Source organism: Tachysurus fulvidraco, chromosome 4, assembly GCF_022655615.1.
Source record: "Tachysurus fulvidraco isolate hzauxx_2018 chromosome 4, HZAU_PFXX_2.0, whole genome shotgun sequence".
Taxonomy (NCBI): domain Eukaryota; kingdom Metazoa; phylum Chordata; class Actinopteri; order Siluriformes; family Bagridae; genus Tachysurus; species Tachysurus fulvidraco.
This window is the reverse complement of record NC_062521.1, coordinates 5,343,367-5,362,492: the sequence shown is the minus strand read 5'-3', so window position 1 is coordinate 5,362,492 and position 19,126 is coordinate 5,343,367. Positions and strand designations below refer to the sequence as shown.

The following is a 19,126-nucleotide window of genomic DNA, read 5'->3' as shown; positions in this document are numbered from 1 at the left end:
GATACCTGTTAAATGGAAATGTTTGCTGGACATATTCAAGCAGTTTTTACCCCCCAATAGAGAAAAGCAGACCTTCAGCTCTGTTAACAGCAGCAGTAGCAGCAACAACCAGGAGAAGACCTTTAGAAGAATCAGCAGTTATTCACAATCCTACTATTAAACCGAACGTCGATTACTTTATCGGGAACGTAAAGAATCTACTGTAAGTATCTTAGTGCTGCTCCTCTGCAGCTCCAGTGATTGACCACAACCTGTTAAACAGCTGAGTGCAGCCCCGGGATCTTCTCAGATGTCGGGCGCATGGTCTCCAAAGGCCACGTGTCACAGCTGACGTCCGAGCCCTCCCTCTCGAGAACCGCTGCTCTTTTACTCGAAGCAGAATTAAAATAAAAACCCCTCGGTGACGCAAAAAACGTCTGGGGGGATCTTCGACTCTGCTGAACTGATCTAAAAAAGACAAAGAGGATCAGAGTCGTGGAATAAGGACAGTCGTCAGGAAGGAAGGAAATGAGGCCTGCTTTAATTTGGGACGGAACAGGAGGTCATAGTCGTACAGTTCAGCACAGTTATTAGGACCTGGTGTTTTATGAATCCTCTGTTTGGCATAATGAGGGCATGGGTTTGCCCACTCGCAGGATGACTTGCTGGATCCTGGGTAATTGAACAGGATCTGGTTTTTACCGCTGTAGTCTGTGGGGCTCAGAAACATTCTGTAACAGGACCAACACGCTGAATTAGAGATGAAGGGTGCAACTGCATAAAGTCATTTGTTTGACTCATTTGTTTCTTGGCCATCTGTGCCATGTATCATTTGTTTGTGTACTCGGTTACTCTTGTCTTTCAGCCAGAGGATCAAAAAATGTCAGTGCCTGTAAATCATGTGATCATGAAATCACGTAATGAATCAGAAACTTGAAGAAAAAAGCTTAGATGCAGCAAAAAAACAAACAAAAAAAACAACTATTTTCATTTCTGTACTTCTACAGGATATTGTTTTCTGTCGCTTTACCTATCACTGGGAAACATTCATGTTCAGGGTTGCCAGATTAGATTCTTTACCACTGACACCAACTAATTATTATAATTGTTGTTGGTGTTGGTGGTGTTGTTTTATTAATGTTGGTAACATGTTTTTATCAGTGTTTCTTTCTTTATTATTATTACTACTACAAAGTTTCATTGTTCTTATCGATGGTTTTTCTCTCTACCAGGTTGCCAGATTGTGATCTTTAGTGTAGTGCATGCTCCCCTTTGACATTCAGTACAACTGCACAGAGCTGACAACCACATACCATTATCATGCCCCAAAACCCGCCCAGAAAGTTCTTTTAATTGAAACCCGTGATGTCTTAACGTGTATCAGTGTGATGGAATGAGGAAATTGGAATAAACACCTGTCGTCTCACCCCATAGGTGAATCGGAATGGATATGACTGCCAGGGAAACCGGATCTTATCTATTTAATCATGAAGGGACTTTTTTTATGGCGGGGTTCTCACCCATAAAGTTCAATCACACAAAACCTTTGACTTAAGACTTACGGAACAGAAACTGTTGACTTTTATTATTGTATTACTATCTGTTTGTAAGGTTTGGATAATATCCCTGTGCAGAAAATCTGTTGTATTATTATTTTTTTACCTAAAGACATACAAGTTGGCATTTCTGAATTTTTTTAACTAAAATACTAATTCACATATAGGATCATGAGCTTTTCAGAAAACTTGCTTCAATTCCTTTCAGTTCTTTTGAAACTTGACCTTGACCTGACTTCTGAGTCTTCTGAAGCCGACACTTAACTCCGTCTTTGACCCCAGGACCAAATACAAATCAAAAACCTTTCCAAAAGAAACAGTGTTCTATATGCTGCTGGTCTTATCTGGCTCCTGTACAGCTAGCTGTTCTGTAAGCATGAGATATGGTCAGTATGCAGGTCATTTATGCAGCGTTTTATCAATGATGCTGATAACGCTCCCTCCAGCCGACCTGGACTGTGTACGAGCGGCAGATGAACTCGCGAGTCTTGGAGGACTCTCCTGGTGCAAGAGCAGCCAAACAGTTTTGGCCAAACAAGCCAATGTTTCAAGAGTAATTATTGTTGTAAAAAAAGTGTCTATCCTAAAAGATTCACTACTGTAATTTGGTGTGTTGACAGACATCTGGAACGGTAGAAGTGCTGCAGAGATTTGATCGGTTTAATGAAAAGTGCGTATCTAGACTATGAATCACTGACTTGGAAGGTTGGGTTCAACTGTTCAGATATTAATCTGGGCTTCATAGAGTAAATATGGTAGCATGATGGAAGCGTTTTGGTTAGTTACGATCAGACAATATGGGGAATGATGGGGAATGGATTGGAATATGAAAAAGTTTATTATCTTCTGGACTGGAGCCAAAGAACCATTGGAGATTCTGTAAGGATGTAAAAAAAAAAAATAAGAATAAGAGAAATAGAAATCAGATTCATCAAATTCACATTCAATGTTTTATTAAAATTTACACACACACTTTTTTTTTTTTTTTGATTCAGATTGTTTTCAAAGCTCTACATGAATCCGTTTCATTCATCCTACTGAAGTTGTCAGATTTTAGTGTAAGTTGACTGAGCATCAGCTTATAATATCCATATAAGAATTTCAGTCATGGGAAATTTTACAGGGACAATGATTTTATTTATTTTATTAATTAAACATGGCATATTTCCCTCCTTTTGGATAGAGTTCCAAATGGCATTGCACAGTTCTTTTTATGCCTTTTTACAGGCCAAACCATACATTTTAGCAGGACACATTACAGATACATCAAACTGACACACCGTGGCACTGGCATTAATACTGATCCTGACTCGAGGTTAACTGGTCTCCTATGCCACACCGCTCCAGCCTCGGCCCTGTGTCACTCGGAAGGGGTTCGCTGAGGGTCTGTGGTCTGTGGCCTTTGAGCTGTCCAGCAGCGATCATGCCAGCGGGGTCAGTGTGAGATGACGGACGTCTGCACTAAGCCCCCGAGATCCTGACGTCCTCCTGAATCACATGCTCTCGTTCTATGTGCAAAAAAGGGAAAAACTGCGATCAGTGCAGACCTCGGTCATATGACGTAAAATAGGAATGTTAGTATGCAGGAATGCATGGGGCTTTATTTAGCCACCATTCCTTTATTTATTGGAATTGGAAGTGCCTTTTTGTTGTTGTTGTTGTTGTACTGCTACCATTAGAGATGACTGAATAGTCTTTAAAAAAAACACTAAAATATTATGAGAAGAAATGATTGTGTCACTGGTGGATAAATTTCAGATCTAACTTTCTTTCCAATGCACAAGATCATACTTTAAGGACATTTCTTGTGTTCTTTTATTGTTGGACGTAACAGAGATGCACTCAGTTCCCAGGATTTTATTATTTTTTTTAATTAAAAAAAACCCCCTCTTCTGAACAAGAAGTGCTTGTGTAGCTCCAGGTTGAGCTTTTAATGAGGACGCTACAATTGTAAGGGGCTAGTGTCTTCTCAAAAAGCACAGCTTGCAGGCTGTTGTGCAACCAGGATTTCCCATGAACACTCGCTTTACTTTTCCCTCCTATTCAAATCTGACAGGAGGACTCCACAATAGGCAGCGGGGAAAAACGGCCAGTCTTTTTAATCGATCATAAAGGACGTTATTTTGACATTCTGCGATCATGTCCATTTGTGAATGAAAGATTTTTTTTCCAGTAGATGTGGCAGGGTTTTTTTTGTTGTTGTTGTTTGTTTGATATTTTTAAAAAAAAAAAAATATTTATTTATTTATTTATTTATTTATTGCATAAGTGTTGTGGTAGGCTTTATGTTTAACAATTAAACAAAGTTTCTGGTCTAAGCCACACCCACTTCCTGTTTAGATACAGAGTACTCCCAGCTACAAAACCTATAGAACGGGTTAGTGTTAGAAAGTGGAGAAGAGTTGTACGCAAACCTGGATCTCCTACAAAAAATTGTATCGGAGAATATGAACAAGGACATTGACTGGTGTAGCAAATAGCTGAGATTATTACATTGATAATGCCTTAGATAGCATTCTCAGCAAAACTCATGTTACCCGAACGGTTAAGGCAGGGGAAGGTTGGACGCTTTGGTGCCTTAGGGTTTTTTTTTTTTATTGTGTGGCTTTAAAAGGACAGAGGCTTATAGGCTTGTATTGTTGGAAGAAGAGAAGGGGTGAGGAGGATGTTAAATAAAAAAAACCTAGCTAAAACCCTAAAAAAAAAAAAAAGGAAAGAAAGAGCCGTCCTCTTGGCTTAAGCGTGTGCTTGCTGTCAGTGTGTGGCTTTGACCGAGTGCTCGGCCGGGACGGTTTGACGTAAACCAATTAATAGGGACAGTTTTATTTTGGCACCATTTTTTAGCAGCCTAAAACAGAGTGCACTTCATAAATTCAGAGGTTCAGGAAGTCTTTTTCGTTTTCCAGCGAAATGAAGACAGACGAGGCGAGACGTCCCTTGCCCCGCCTCTTGCTTTAGCTGTTGTGCATCTCTGCATCCCCTCCAGTTGTCGATTTATTAAGCAGTGCACTCTGTCCACGTGCGTCAGCACCGACTCGAGGAGTCTCGTGAGGCTGTACGCAGCTCAAGAGCACTGTCTCGTGTCTGGACAACGTCAGTCGACCCCCCCAACTCCTTTCCTACACTCACACACACACACAAGGTTCTGTGCGAAGACCTGGGCGTCTGTGAAAAGAGCCTAAAGAACAGTGTCTCTGCGAGGACCAAAAAGAAGAGACGCGCACACACAGATCATAGCTGGCTGTGGGCTATCAAAATGACACTGCTTTGCTTATTTTTCCAAGATCTGCTGTTAAGGCTGTGAGGCTGGATGACTCGCGCATCTGGTTCGACTTTAGTGTTCAAAGCGTAGAGCCTCTGCCTTCCTTGTCTGTTAGGCTTTTGTTGTTGTGCACCAAAACAGTCTGTAGCCATTTGCTACCCCATTGGAGGTTCTATTGAAGTCCAGACAAAAGATGAGGCTTGGGTTTGCGATCCCTCGTAGTTTCTGTGTTGTGTGTGTTTGTCTCCATGCACTACACATGCCTCCCAGCTGCGATCCCCTTCAAGCTTACACACTCAGTGATGAAATACAAATAATACAAGAAAATAAATTTCAACTTTTGTGTTTTGGAAAACACAATATTTTTGATCTCATGAAGTCCTAAGTCCTAAAACCTCAGCACTGTTAGATTCTCAGTTCTTACCGGTCAGACAGTGTTGATTAATTCTCTGTAACAGCAGCCGTTCTGGCTACATGACAACTCACGGGTTTATATCAACATGCCACTTGTAATGCTTTATTGTTTCTATAGCAACAGCAGGACTTGTAAAGAGTATACCAGTTTAACTTTCGAGAACTTGACATTTCTAAAAGTGTCTGTTCTTTTGTTAAGGAGGTTAAGCCTTGTAGCACAGGGAAGATTTCAATACTTTGGGCTTTACGAGTTCACTATGTTGCGACAAGCATCACTTTCTTTTTATTTCTTATCCGCTTCGGGGGATGTAGGGGCTGGGAAAATGACTGCGTATAGCTTATTGCAACCATAAGCATTTACTACATTTACTGTATCTCAATAACGTTGCCTGTAACTAGAAATGGATAAAAAATATGATGTGGTGTTCTTTAACTGACTAATCGCTAAGGTGTAAGGAATAAATCTATTCATTTGACCTGTTTTAATCTCTACTTTTATCTGACATGACACGCTGAGGCAGACAAGAGCGACACTAAAATTGTGACCGTAATAAAAGTATTAAGCCATAATCTAATACCCTTACACTTCCTTCACCTTTCATATGACCTGCTTTGTTGGTTCTTTATTTTAATCGTTCCACAGTTCACTCCGGTATTTTGGTTTCCTTTCCGTGCCTATAACCAATATGCCGTGCGACTTGTTTAGCCTGACGAAAAGATTCCTAATAAAAAGACACTGAGAAATACAATCCAGACATTATAGTCCAATACTTGCCCTACATTACGACGTTAACGTTAAAGGATGGCTTCTCCAGAGGCTAGGCCACATCCGAGCACGTACGTCAGCGCTGGCTCTCAGACGCCACGGAGTGCATTAAAACCCCACGCTAGCTCGACAAATGGCTGCCTGCGCTGACAACAAAGACAATAAACAGCAGCACTTAGCAAACACACAAGGACTTAATTGCATATTAAACACAATCAAGTTGGGCGTCTTCTTCCCTCGGCTCCGTCAGGACCGCCTGCCTTTCCCCGGAGATGCAGCAATACAATAAACACAGAATCCCATGCAGCAGTTTAAGAACGCACCGTTTGGTCATGGCGGTTTTGTGTCCACACACAATTGTGATTGGATCGAAAATATGAAAAATTGTCCTGATTGAACTTTTACATATTCAGGATTGCAAAGATCTTTAGGCTTATCTGGAGTCATGATATTTTTTGTGTGTGTGTCTGAAGCTTATATTTTATACAAATGCATAAAATAAGTCGTCTGTTGACGAGCCAGTTAGCAAAGCCTTATGCTAACGGGTGAGTTTCTTTTACACTTGATAAATACCCTTAATCAAACGTGACAGTGTTTGCCTGACTGATGGCGATGGCTGTTTTGCAGGTCTGACGGATGAGAAAGTGAAGGCGTACCTTTCCCTGCACCCGCAGATGCTGGACGAGTTTGTGCTGGAGAGCGTGAGCGCGGAGACGGTGGACAGATGGCTGAAGCGCAAGAGCAGCGGCCCACCTACAGGTATGCTGTCCTGCAAAAGCAACACGAGCTCTGCGGTTATCAACAGTCTCCTCCCGTGTCCACTTGCTGTCTGTGCCACGATCTGAGCTGGAGGAAAGGGTTCCGGTTTTTTTTTTTTTTTTTTTTTTTTTTTTAAAGGGTACTTGTAAATTTAAGCATAGCTTCTAGGGGAGTAGTGTGTTTTTTTTTTGGTTTTTTTTTTAAGACTAGCATCTTCCTTGGTTTTCACATAAAATTTTATTACACTCTATTCATTGTGAAGCTAGAGAAATGTGTTCTGTCATTTTCTTCATGGTGCAGCTTGTGGTGTTTGGCGTATTGAATGGAATCAGACTGGCAGAGAAACGCTCCAGGCAGGGAGAAAGAGTGACCTCACCACATCCGCTGAACTTGGAACATATACACTTGCGTGGTTCATTAAAATGAAATGCCAAACTCGTAGTTGAATTATACTGTACGTCTTCCTCCCCACATAAACACAACCTCCTAGAAAGAGCACAGTAAGCTTCCAGATTTGTAACCAATCCATTAAACACCTCGCTTTTCTTTTCTCGTACTAATCTGTTCGTTCGAGTGTGTGAATAACCGGAGCTGTGGAGCGAACGTGAGAGGTGGCTTGAGGCTACAGAGAAATAGAGAGTGCTGGTAAAGGCCTGGGTAAAATAGTCTTCTGAGTGCATACGGGTCATCGCGAGGCCTGGCATTGCCTCGTGCTACCTGCACTGTGCCCACTGTACCAGACCCACCACGAGCATCGAGGGCTCACAGTGCTGGCAGTCAGCCTAAGCTCAGCCTCTGACGTCATAGCCAACCTCCAGGGGAATGCAACGTGTCGCGTTTTGGAAATGTTTTCTGTATGAGCACAGCAGCAGAGCTGGAGGATGTATTTTGATTGGCTTCAGCGATTCTCTACGTTGTGTTTGAATTTAAGAGCACAAGAGAGACTACATCAGAGCTGAATTTATTTAGTGACACTTTTATATACTGTAAGTCAGCTTGTTGCCCTTGATGCAAACGTCGAGTCTGCAGCCTGAATGCTTTGCCCTGGTTCAGAGACTGACTCCTCAGCTGTGTTAATAATACAACAGTCAGACAAGATGTCAGGTCTAAAACGTCAACTCCTCTCCATGAGTGTTTACACTTAGCATAGGGACAAATCTGCTGCCATTAAAATGTGATTATTCAACACTGTTTTTCAAACTCGAAGCTGTGGATGTGTTTCCTGTAACAGAAAGTCCAGACCTAATCCAAATTCCAGCTTCAACAGCTCACTGATGATACACTGTTAAGATTTCTGTCTAATGTACCTTATATTATTTTCACAGATTCCAGCTGCTCTGCTCCCTGCCTCATGACTAGAGTCACACAAACCTGACCAAATATGTAATGATGTAATAGTTATAGGCAGATTTTTTATTTTAATTTATTTCTTTGTGCTCATGGGCCAGTATTCAATTTTCTTAAGTATCTGCACATTTTTACACCTTTTCTACCAAAAGAACTGGACGACGAAGTTTTGCCAGAAATTTTTTTTTGTTATATGTATTTTCAACTGTTTCTTCTAAACGGTGTGACCCTTTTGGCATTCCATAGTCACACCCTCGTGTATGCTAAGTTGCGAGTGATGACACAACCGATCCGAAAATCTGTGGCCGTTCTGAACCGCTCCATAATCATGCTCCCCAACTTTAAATGGAGCTAAACTGGTAAAAAGTATCATTTGTCATTCACTAATAAAAGAACGGCTGTAACTCCGAGGAGAAAACCCCTAGGTTAGTATTGCTACCAGAAGATAATCCACCGTAGTAGGGTGTGCTGTGATCTTTATTCTTTTCTTAGCGCACAAGGAAGCATCTCTAAGGACTTGTTAAACAAACACGGAGTCCGATCCTCAAATCTGGAGACGTGGACTATTTACACAAATGTCTTCAACAAAATGTGTGCATGTGGGAGTAAAAAAGATGGAAGCACACCAAGTGCAGGAAAATAAATGTAAACAGAAATCATTTGTCACCAAATGTTTAAGCAGCTTGCTCTGCTCTAAGAATTTGATTGAGGATCTGATAATGAAGCTGATCAATGCCTACAAAGCAGAGGAGACTATACATGGGCATCAAAGTGCTTCAAGCTCACAATTTTCACTGTCATAAAGACATGGCATGTAAAGGAACTTGATGTCAAGGAACGATCTGGAAACAACAGGAGTGTTGGTGCATTGTTCTGCTCTGTAGTGCTATGTGCACAAACATGATCTGCATGGAGGAGGATGTCCGAGGCCGACTCTAAGAATCCTGAGACATCTCCAGTTAGACTCTGTGGTACTCAGGAGATCAGAAGTCCTTGAACCTCACACCAATACAACATTTAACTGACTGTATATTACAATCACACCCCCAGTGTCACCCATATGAGGATGGGTTCCCCCTTGAGTCCGGTTCCTCTCAAGGTTTCTTCCTTTACCAATTTAAGGGAGTTTTTCCTTGCCACTGCTGCCTGAGTCACCTCAGACTTGCTCATAGGGGAATAAATACATACACACTGTGAACTATATACATCTAATAATAATCTAGAATTTTTATTCTGTTAATTCTTATTTCTTTTATTATTCGTTAATTCCTTTATCATTAATTATGTTTACCTTCTGCTCTGTGTTTATGTTCTGTAAAGCTGCTTTGAGACAATGTCTATTGTAAAAAGCGCTATACAAATAAACTTGAATTGAATTGAATGGAGGAGTCCTCAGATGGAAACCTTACCTGCAACCACGTTTCGATAGTGAACATCTAAACCGAACTGGATTGGACTGGACAAATGGCATTCCAAGAGTTTTGATTCCACGTTTCTGTGATCAGGACATAAAATTCTAGTTTGATACAACATTAAGAATGCTTTATCCTGCTGTGGCATTTTTGGAAATTGGGGGGCGGGGGACACTTTCGTGTCAGTATTAATTTCTCATTTATAGAATTGATGTTCACTACAGCAGCACTTTTGAACCAAAATGGTTTATTAATGATGTCTAGTATGGGGGCACGGTGGCTTAGTGGTTAGCACGTTCGCCTCACACCTCCAGGGTTCGATTCCCGCCTCCGCCTTGTGTGTGTGGAGTTTGCATGTTCTCCCCGTGCCTCGGGGGTTTCCTCCGGGTACTCCGGTTTCCTCCCTCGGTCCAAAGACATGCATGGTAGGTTGATTGGCATCTCTGGAATATTGTCCGTAGTGTGTGAGTGAATGAGTGTGTGTGCCCTGCGATGGGTTGGCACTCCCTCCAGGGTGTATCCTGCCTCGATGCCCGATGACGCCTGAGATAGGCACAGGCTCCCCGAGACCCGGTAGAAAATGAAATGAATGAAGGATGTCTAGCATTTTATTTCAGATACAGGCATTTTATCACATTGTATCGGCTTTAAGTTTATGCCATGTTAGGTAGTGAGGGCATTGACAAGTCACATGACCTCTGTTGTAACATCGATGCGCCTGAGTATGTACAGGTCCCCACATGTCTCTCCTAGCCCTCCAAACAAGGAGGAAAAAAACACTCCTCCTTTATTCAGGCTTCTCTGAAGGCAGTCCTGGTGCTCTCAAATCATGTGATGCAGACTGTGTTTCTGTATGTCATGTTATTTTTCGCTTATACGTCGTTGACAATAGAACGGTTTAGAGTAATGTGACCGTTGCTGTTACTCAGCAGCTTGTGGTCAGCTGAACGACACAGATTTGGTTCAGCAGGGAAAAAATGCTGTTATCAGATACAACATCTGCTAGAACACTTTTTCAGGAACCAATCAGGTTGCGCGTAGAGAGCTAACTGTTGTATAATTAAGGTTTAATGCAAACGGTAAAGTCTGACGAGAACCTCCTGGTCTGGAGTGTAAACAAAGGTGAACAGTGTGTGAGCAGCTGGAATCCGGCATCCTGCAAAATGTGAACAGTCATGTTTTGTATCTTGTGACTGCGTTTAGCCTCGAAGCACACATTCCTTACACATTGCCCCGCTAACGGTGTGTAACCTCTAGATTGCTGTACAATGGTCAATTTAAGTAAGTGTGTGGGTGTTGTGTTCATGTCTGTTCCTTATTTCTAAATGAATTTTCTCCCCTCAGTTTGTTTTGGGATGTAAAATCCATACAGAATGTAGCATGTGTCGAAGTCTGTGTATGAGTACTGGCAGTCAACAAAACAGCAAAGGTGCAAGTACAAGAAGACTGGAGACATGTTGAAAGTGTGTGCATGTGTGTGACTGACTACTGAGGTGTGTGAAACTGGTGAGGTGTTATCCTGCCTGTCTGCGTGTGTGTAGTTTGGCTGTGACTAATGAGCACCCTCAGGCCCTACTGACGTCAGTGGCCCCCTACCCACTCCCCCCTGGCTACACACACGCACACACACACGCACGGGCTAGGTACTTAATAAATTCCCAACTCTTCAGGGCACCATTTCTAGAGGACCAACACAGCTGAGATATACAGCCTGTGTTCTCCACTGCACACATTTACTGTTGCTTTCTTTATTTCTGTTTCTCTCTCTCTCTCTCTCTCTCTCTCTCTCTCTCTCTCTCTCTCTCTCTCTCTCTCTCTCTCACTAACTTGCACATATGCATACACACACGGTGATTTACGACCCAGTCAGACTGTCTGCGGCTGTGTGGCTCTAATCACTTTGGCACTAAAGTAAAGCGCTATAGATGACGTGCTCAGGAAAAATGGCTGAAATGTGCCATAATTTAGTTACAGCAGGAAAGAAGCCGCTCGGCCTCGACGTGCAACTTGTTTCCAGCTTTTCCAGTTTTATTTATTATATATATATATATATATTTTATACCTGCTTCCTCCCAGGATTGCTTGCCTTTTTATTAACACAGCTATTTGATACCCTCCTACAATTGATTTATTTTATTTATGTATTTTTTGCGTCCTGCATTTCTTACTGCAGTCATTAATTGCGGCTCCACTCAGCTCCACTCAACTTTAATCCATTTCCCCCATGGAAAATGAAAGAGACTTTATAAGATTTGTTCAGGATGCCTAGTTTTAGAGTACGATACAGAGGTACAGTATAGACTGTTGCACAGGTTTGCATGCAGAAGTGTGAAATACGTAGTGAGAAACCTCCAAGTTTTGTCCATAGCAACCTTTTGAGGAAAGAATGATTATCAGGACTTTAGCAGTATTTTAAGTTATTTTGTGTAATTAAGACAATAAATAAGACTCCTGATTGACTTCAGTGTAAATCATACTCGTTTCGGCAGATGACGTCTTTTAAGACTCGTCTTTTATCCCGCTGTTTGTTTGGGAATCTCAGGTGTATCTTCTAGCCTGTTGTGCGGCTCTCACTGTGATCCTGGCTTACCCGGGACCTTCGCACGAGCTCAGGGCCAAACACACAGATGGAACAGTAGCGCCCTCCGCCTGAGCATGTGGTCTCCGGGCTTCCACCGCTCAGCAGTAAGGATGAGGCAGAAAGCAGGATTGGGTGGTTCGTCGGGCTGCGTGACGCAGCTGATGCTGTTTGTCGGCTTTGTTTGGACACCGGCCTCAAGCGCAACAAAGACCGGCATTCGCCATGGCGCCTGGGAAGATCAGGCCAGCGTAGTTTACCTGCAAGAACAAAGATAGATGTTTCTCCCATTCAGCTGTACTGACACCACGAGCTATACATCTGCATTGTACAGCCACATTCGCATTGTACTTTTTATACGCTCATGAGGACTGTGCAGGAAGCACAAAAATTAAAATAATGAAATGAATTGTTAAGAAATGTATAAATAAATAAACACACACATTATATATATATATATATATATATATATATATATATATATATATATATATATATATATAAACACACACACACACACACACACACACACAGTATATATGGTTATTTTATTTAACTTCACAATGGATTATGATTATGCAGATCCCAGACTTTTTTCCTCTCCTGTAGAATTGATTTATTAAAAATTCTAAACGTGTTTGAAATTCTTCAGACATCTGCAATTGTGTCAAGTTTTTCCTTCTGACCGTTTTGAGTGATCAGAGTTGTACAGGATAGTGAGTTAGCCATGTGTTTATAGCTACCATAATGTCAGTGAGAACACGAAGCAACTTGTCTCATGGATGTTCCATTACATGACATATAACTGTTAAAAATATTCTAGGCAAAAAAAAATTGCATTTGGATTTGAAGAATATTTATTAGATTGTATTACATTTGTAATGCAAGTGATTTTTTTAGTGTGTGTGTGTGTAAGTGCTTCATTAAAAAATGATTTTATAGCGGATTTTAAAGGAAATCCGTCAAAGGAGTATCGAGATGATATGATGCTCAAGGACTCTTTTTGAAAAAGAGAAGTAGTATCGCACCATCTCTGTGTAAGAGCAGAGGTTTCGCGACACCGCAGATATGGGACGTGTCATACGGTTGGTCAGAAAGAATACACCCGAGTTTGTCGTTTGCATAAAACCGAAATGCCACTTGAAATGTCGCTCTGCTGCAGTCATCAGAATAACAGATTATTATAAGCTTTAACAGAAATCTGGCTAGACTAGCCTTTTTTTTTTTTTTTTTTTGTATGCTATTCAGTGATTATTTCAGTATTGTGAAACATACATATAATGTCACTAATTATTCCTCTCGACGTGTTCTCTGTCCATTGTACTTCCTCTTTGGTAAGAGTGCTTCGTGTCCCTGAAAGGACTCGTCATATGTTGGGTCACATGTTGCTATGACGCAGTGAGTGAGATGCGTCTGCCATGGCAGCCACTAATGTACACTAAATCACATTACCTCAGAGAAGAGAGGAGCCTTATGCGTCTTGTTTTCAGGCCCACATCTGTGCACCTTGTGCCATGAACAGTGTTTTCTTCCTCTCCGACCTTGACTCAGTAGCTGTCTTTGACTGAGGAGAAGGTTCTGCTAAAGCCTCTGTCCGTTGACGGGCTGAGAAACTGAAACACTGAGCAACAAAGTCATAAATTCACTCATTTTGTGTGTGTGTGTGTGTGTGTGTGTGTGTGTGTGTGTGTTCCAAGTTTTGTGTTCTCTGTCTGAGACACAATTCCACTATTCTGTATCTGCATAATGCTTAAAATAATTCTCTCTATTCTTATTTTTAAACCCAAGGTTTACATGACAAGGCTTTTTTCCTATTAAATATACCCTTTTTTTTAACTATGCACACATATATACTGTGTATATACTAATATATATATATATATACATACACACACACACACACAATTTGTGTATATTTTTTTTCTTTTGACCATTTTATGCACCATAAGGTCTGACACTGACAATTTTGTTGTGTCCTGTCCAATGACTGGTGAAAACCTGGCCAGCAGGAGCGACCTCTGCCCTTCAGGACTGCTTTGAGTGCACTGACTAGAACTGATTGATTGCTGTTTTGCACAATACATTACAATACCTCATGTAACTGCTGCTATAACACTGGGCCTTTTTACACATGGTCACTTCATGTGTTGTCTCTGACCCGATAGCTATCTAATGACACTTATGTCCATGTTGATGTACCTTTTTTGCCAGGAGAGATTCATATCCAATCTCTGACTTGTACCTGAATGAAATGATCTTTTTGCTTATGCACCTTCTTTGCTGCAGCCCACAGAATCCTGGTCCGATGCACTACTGAGGAACTTTTTTTTTTAAATATATAGTATCAGTATTTGTATCTGTTTAGACAATCATTATCTGTTCATTCTAAGTAATGTATTCATATTCTGTCACTTCCCTACTGTAGAGACACCAAAAGGTCTGCCAAGACTAAACCACTCTGTGCTCGCACTATGTAACTGTGATTTATCTCCTGAATAGTCGACAGTGTTTGCGAAGGTTGGTTTTAGAGAAGCGACACCAGCGAAAGTACAACATGCGATCCTTTAACACGCCACCTTTTATTTATTCCATTGGACATGTTTTTGTTTTGTCTCCACACAGATGAGCCTTCGACTAAAGAAGTAAGCAGGGTAAGTGAGGTGACTTCTTTTTGAATAGTTTTGCTGTCTGTGTTTTCTTCTCACTCCTTTATTGCTTGACTTTCCTTTTGATTACATGTTGGAGTGTGTGTGTGTGCGCGTGTGTGCGTGTGTGTGTGTGTGTTGTGAGAGAGAGCATGTGTGTGTCCGGAGGTGTCTTTAGAAGACGCATGTAAATTACTTGACGTTTTTAATTTTATTTTATTATTTTTGTTTTTAAAGTTAGTTTAATCCTCTTACAAGAATGTTCATTATTTATTTAGTTTTCATTCATGGTGTCACAAATGTGTCTAATGTTCAAAACATTAGACTTAGAATGAATGCTTCAGATCATCCTTCAAATCGGCCGCGGTTATAAATCCACCTGTGACTAGAACCCAAGAAGCATCAAATCTTTGAGACGCCGGAGTGAGATGGGATGATGGGATTTGTGGGTGTGGTTAGAGGGCTAAAACCTTCACAGGAGTAAACTGTGCCTGCTGTTGCATCACACACACACACACATGCACACACACACACACACACGCACACACACACAGACCTACTCTCTCAGTGGTTGTGTGATGATTGAATGTATCCACTCACCTGTTTCACTGCCCGAGAGTCCTAACACGTATCTGTATGCAGTACGTGTTGTTTGTGTTTGTGTAGTTGCATACTGTGTGTGTCTCTTGTGTCCAGCAGTACCAGGACACTAATATGCAGGGCGTGGTTTACGAGCTGAACAGCTACATGGAGCAGCGGCTGGACACAGGCGGAGATAACAAACTCCTGCTGTACGAATTGTGTAACATCATCAAAACAGGTCAGGCTTCACACACATCCCTGAAGCATTTCTTACATTAACTGGAAATTTTCTCATCCTTAAAAATGAGACACTTATGCCCTCTTGTTTCTCGTAACGTGTCTCGTCGTCGTCCATCACAAAGAGCTTTCAAAAGAAACAGACAGATGTTTGTTGCAGTGCACAGGCCATTCTAAAAACAAGCAAACAAAAAGGTCCAGAAGCATTTAGCCACTAATATAATTACAGGAAACAAATGAAGGTTTGGCAACATGACTCGAGTCTCTCGAAGTCAGGCCTGTGTACTGTACTGAGTTTAAAAAGGAAATCCATATGAGCAAACGAAACCGTATTAAAGTGCTGGAAATATCCTGCATGAAAGTGTCCGGGATTCCCTCGACAAGTGTCTGCAGTTCAGTCAACTTATGGGTTAATGGTGAAACACAGAGAGAGTGCTGGGTGCTGGTGGGCTTGACCCTGGTTAGAAGGTCTTGCCCTAGTGCATGTTCATGTTCATCTCTCTCTCTCTCTCTCTCTCTCTCTCTCTCTCTCTCTCTCCTTGTGAGTAGTGCACAGGCTGTCACGTTTAATCCACCCACGCCTCGTCGGCACACTGCAGCACTGCGGAGCTCAGGGATTCATCCCTGCCCCCTGTACACACGACGTCTCTTAATATGTGTGCACTCACATGCATTCACGTAAACCGAAACACCACAAACAAACTGCAAGCGTGTCACACTTGCACACACATGACTCGAGATTCTTCACGAGCCATGAGCACAGATCAGTCTTGTATAATTTGAACTCTAGCTTACGAATATGAACCCCCTTTTAGAGTTAAAGTTTACACACGATCGAAGAAGTTGTGCTGTGATGATAAAGAATCTAAAGCTGACGCCTAAAAGTGTTTTTTTTCCCCCTCATAGCTACAAAAGCGGATGGTTTTGCACTATACTTCCTTGGAGAATGCAACAATGTAAGTGGTTCTCTATGACTGTATACTTCCTTTTATTATCATTATTATTCTGATATTCTTATAGTAATAGAAATGAGGTAGTGGCGATGCATTTGATGATGGTATTGTCAGAAATAAAAGGAAGGACTAGGCCTTTCTTTAACCTTAGGCGTCTTTAATCTGTAATCTGTAGGAACATCAAGTGCAAACAAATGCAGGAATCTGCAAACAGCGATTTGTCTCTTTTACATCATTACCAGAGTAGCCGTGTCATCATTATGACCCTATCTGCAACAGATAAGCATGTTTGGATAGCTATTTCCGTACACTTATTACGTTTACACGTTTGAACGCTCGCTAGAACGATTAGCGCTCATACGAGGGTGAGTCAAATAAAATCCTTAGATGTTTGGTTTTTTTTTTTAAGCTCACACTAATGGGCATTGATGAAGTCTATCACTTCTATTTCTTGTTTTCAGCACTGGTCAGATTCTTCCAGAAATCCCTTCTGTTAAATTCTAAATTGTAACAACTTTTAAAGGTTTTAATTTGACTCACCACCACAGGGTTTGCTGAAGAATAGTGATGCATCATAAATCATATCCTGTCCTTTTCTCTGGTCCAGACCCTGTGTTTATTCACACCAACCGGGGCAAAGGAGGGGCTTCCCGGGCTCATCCCCTCTGGTCCCATTGTGTTCGGTACCACCATAGCTGCTCACGTTGCCAAGACACGCAAGACACTACTTGTAGAAGACATCATGGGGGTAAGTCACGGTGCAAAACGCTGACTAGAAAGCTGTGATGTATTTTAATAACCCTTATGAAGATCATTGGTTATTCAGCCCAAAACCTGGTTGCCTCTGCAAAGAGGTTCAGACTCGGCTATAGATGAAGCTTTCGGTAAGAGAATGAGCCAAATGGTTAAAGCAAAACAGAGTTTGTCCACGTAATTCTCCATCTCTGGTCCACATCGTCCACATGAACGATATAGAATATAAGAATATATAAGAATATAAATGAGCTTAAACTGTTCAGGGTGTAGGAAGGGACTGTCGGAGATCACGGGAAGAGTGTGAGTATTCTCCTCAGGGCAGATGGTACAAAGTGGGGTTTTTTGGTTGGGGAAGTGGAAAACATTGAATCTTCTGGATCTTGACAGGATTGCAGAAATGCCCGAACAAATCATTAAATTAGTATTCCATTGTTTATTCTGTGTGCCAATGTACCGTATTTTGGACACCATCGAATGTGGTGAAGAACCTGAAGCCATGTTTCCATGCCTTGTTTTATTGTGCAGCTCACTGTACGAAAGATCGATTTACACATTTACTGTAAGAAACAACTGGGAGTCCTCGAATTATTGCTTCAGATTAATATCACATCTCCTCAGAGCTCCCACATATGCACTAACTAAAAAATAATTGTGGGATGGTCCCTACACATTCCTATGCAACGAAGTAATTAGCAATAATTTCACACACATAGGATTTAATAGGGTCGTTGAAGGGTGTTGAGTAAATATTTTTGTTTCCAGCCCATAACATGTTTCAATATTGTGGTCAAAACAGACAGTCAGTGGTGGTGCACACTATCGATACTGTTCAGCAATCGACTTGCGTTCACGGTTAAGAACCTCACAGAACTGACACGGTTTTCCCCCCCAGCATGGCACATGCTCCTGTCCTGTAGCTACATCTCAGATCTGAATGAGCAGTTGTGGTATTAACTCCTCATTATGCCCGTTTAACTCAACTCCAATTACAGGTGATTAAGGTAATTAAGCATTGACGCAGATCAGTTGTTTTTAGAGCAGGTACAATACACGGCTGCACAATGAAGGGGAATGTCAGAGCTGGAATGTAGATACACTAGTTAAGCAGAAACACATTGTTGAAATGAGTGTGTGTGTGTACGTACAGGATGAGCGGTTTCCCCACGGCACAGGGCAGGACTCAGGGATCCATGTTCACTCTGTTCTGTGTCTCCCCATCCTCACGGCCATCGGAGACCTGATCGCTGTGCTGGAGCTGCACCGCAACCTCGGCCGAGAGCCCTTCAACCTCAGCCACCAGGAGGTGCGCAGACATTACACTACCCACTATAGCCTCTTGCAAATAGTATTAATTATGTTTTCTGTTTCTTGTCCAGAGTCAAGAGTTACTCTGTCAAGTCGAAATAGTATTGCTTTAAGCATGTGATGTCATGGGGTGGGGTGTGGTTGTGGGGGAGGAGTAACAGAAGTAAGGAGAATGACTTAATCATGCATTAGTTTAATCACGGTCAGTCAGATGATCGGTTACTATAGAAACATAACATAGAACAAACGCATTAATCTAAACCTGTCATTCATGTAGACGTGCGCAAAGATGTTTATTAAAAATTTTATGGATGATGTCTCGGGTGTCAACACTTACAGTAACATCAGGACATGAGTTTCATGAAGGACTCCTGTGTCGGTTTCTCCTTAACATGACAAGCCGAGAAAGGAAAAATAAGAGCACCTGGTGAAGGAACAAACGTGATAAAGTGCTAGCAGGAAATTACCTGTATCCATTTCTGGTTAATAAGCATAAGGTGCTGTTGATTAATACATTAAAATGATCATTTCTGGCATATTGCAGAGGTATAAAAGGAATAATAATTACACCTGGA

At 41.5% G+C, this 19,126-nt stretch overlaps 1 protein-coding gene and 1 long non-coding RNA gene across 5 annotated transcripts in view; one reads left to right on the top strand and one right to left on the bottom strand.

Annotated features, from left to right (window-relative positions):
- Positions 1-19,126, top strand: part of pde10a (phosphodiesterase 10A) — a 69,781-nt gene that overhangs the window by 36,212 nt on the left and 14,443 nt on the right. For 2 of the 4 annotated variants that reach the window (XM_047812419.1, XM_027165945.2), the window contains exons 2-7: positions 6,605-6,736; positions 14,696-14,724; positions 15,415-15,538; positions 16,444-16,493; positions 17,098-17,238; positions 18,394-18,549. In XM_047812419.1, coding sequence (XP_047668375.1) covers positions 6,605-6,736; positions 14,696-14,724; positions 15,415-15,538; positions 16,444-16,493; positions 17,098-17,238; positions 18,394-18,549 — 632 coding nt within the window. The remainder of the gene's footprint in view (positions 1-6,604; positions 6,737-14,695; positions 14,725-15,414; positions 15,539-16,443; positions 16,494-17,097; positions 17,239-18,393; positions 18,550-19,126) is intronic. The other 2 variants (XM_027165946.2, XM_027165949.2) reach the window with 1 other exon arrangement.
- On the bottom strand, positions 2,651-6,771 carry LOC125141044. The gene is made up of 2 exons (XR_007140392.1): positions 6,634-6,771; positions 2,651-3,043 (listed from the first exon to the last, which is right to left on the bottom strand). It is a non-coding gene; the product is annotated as an uncharacterized LOC125141044 (long non-coding RNA).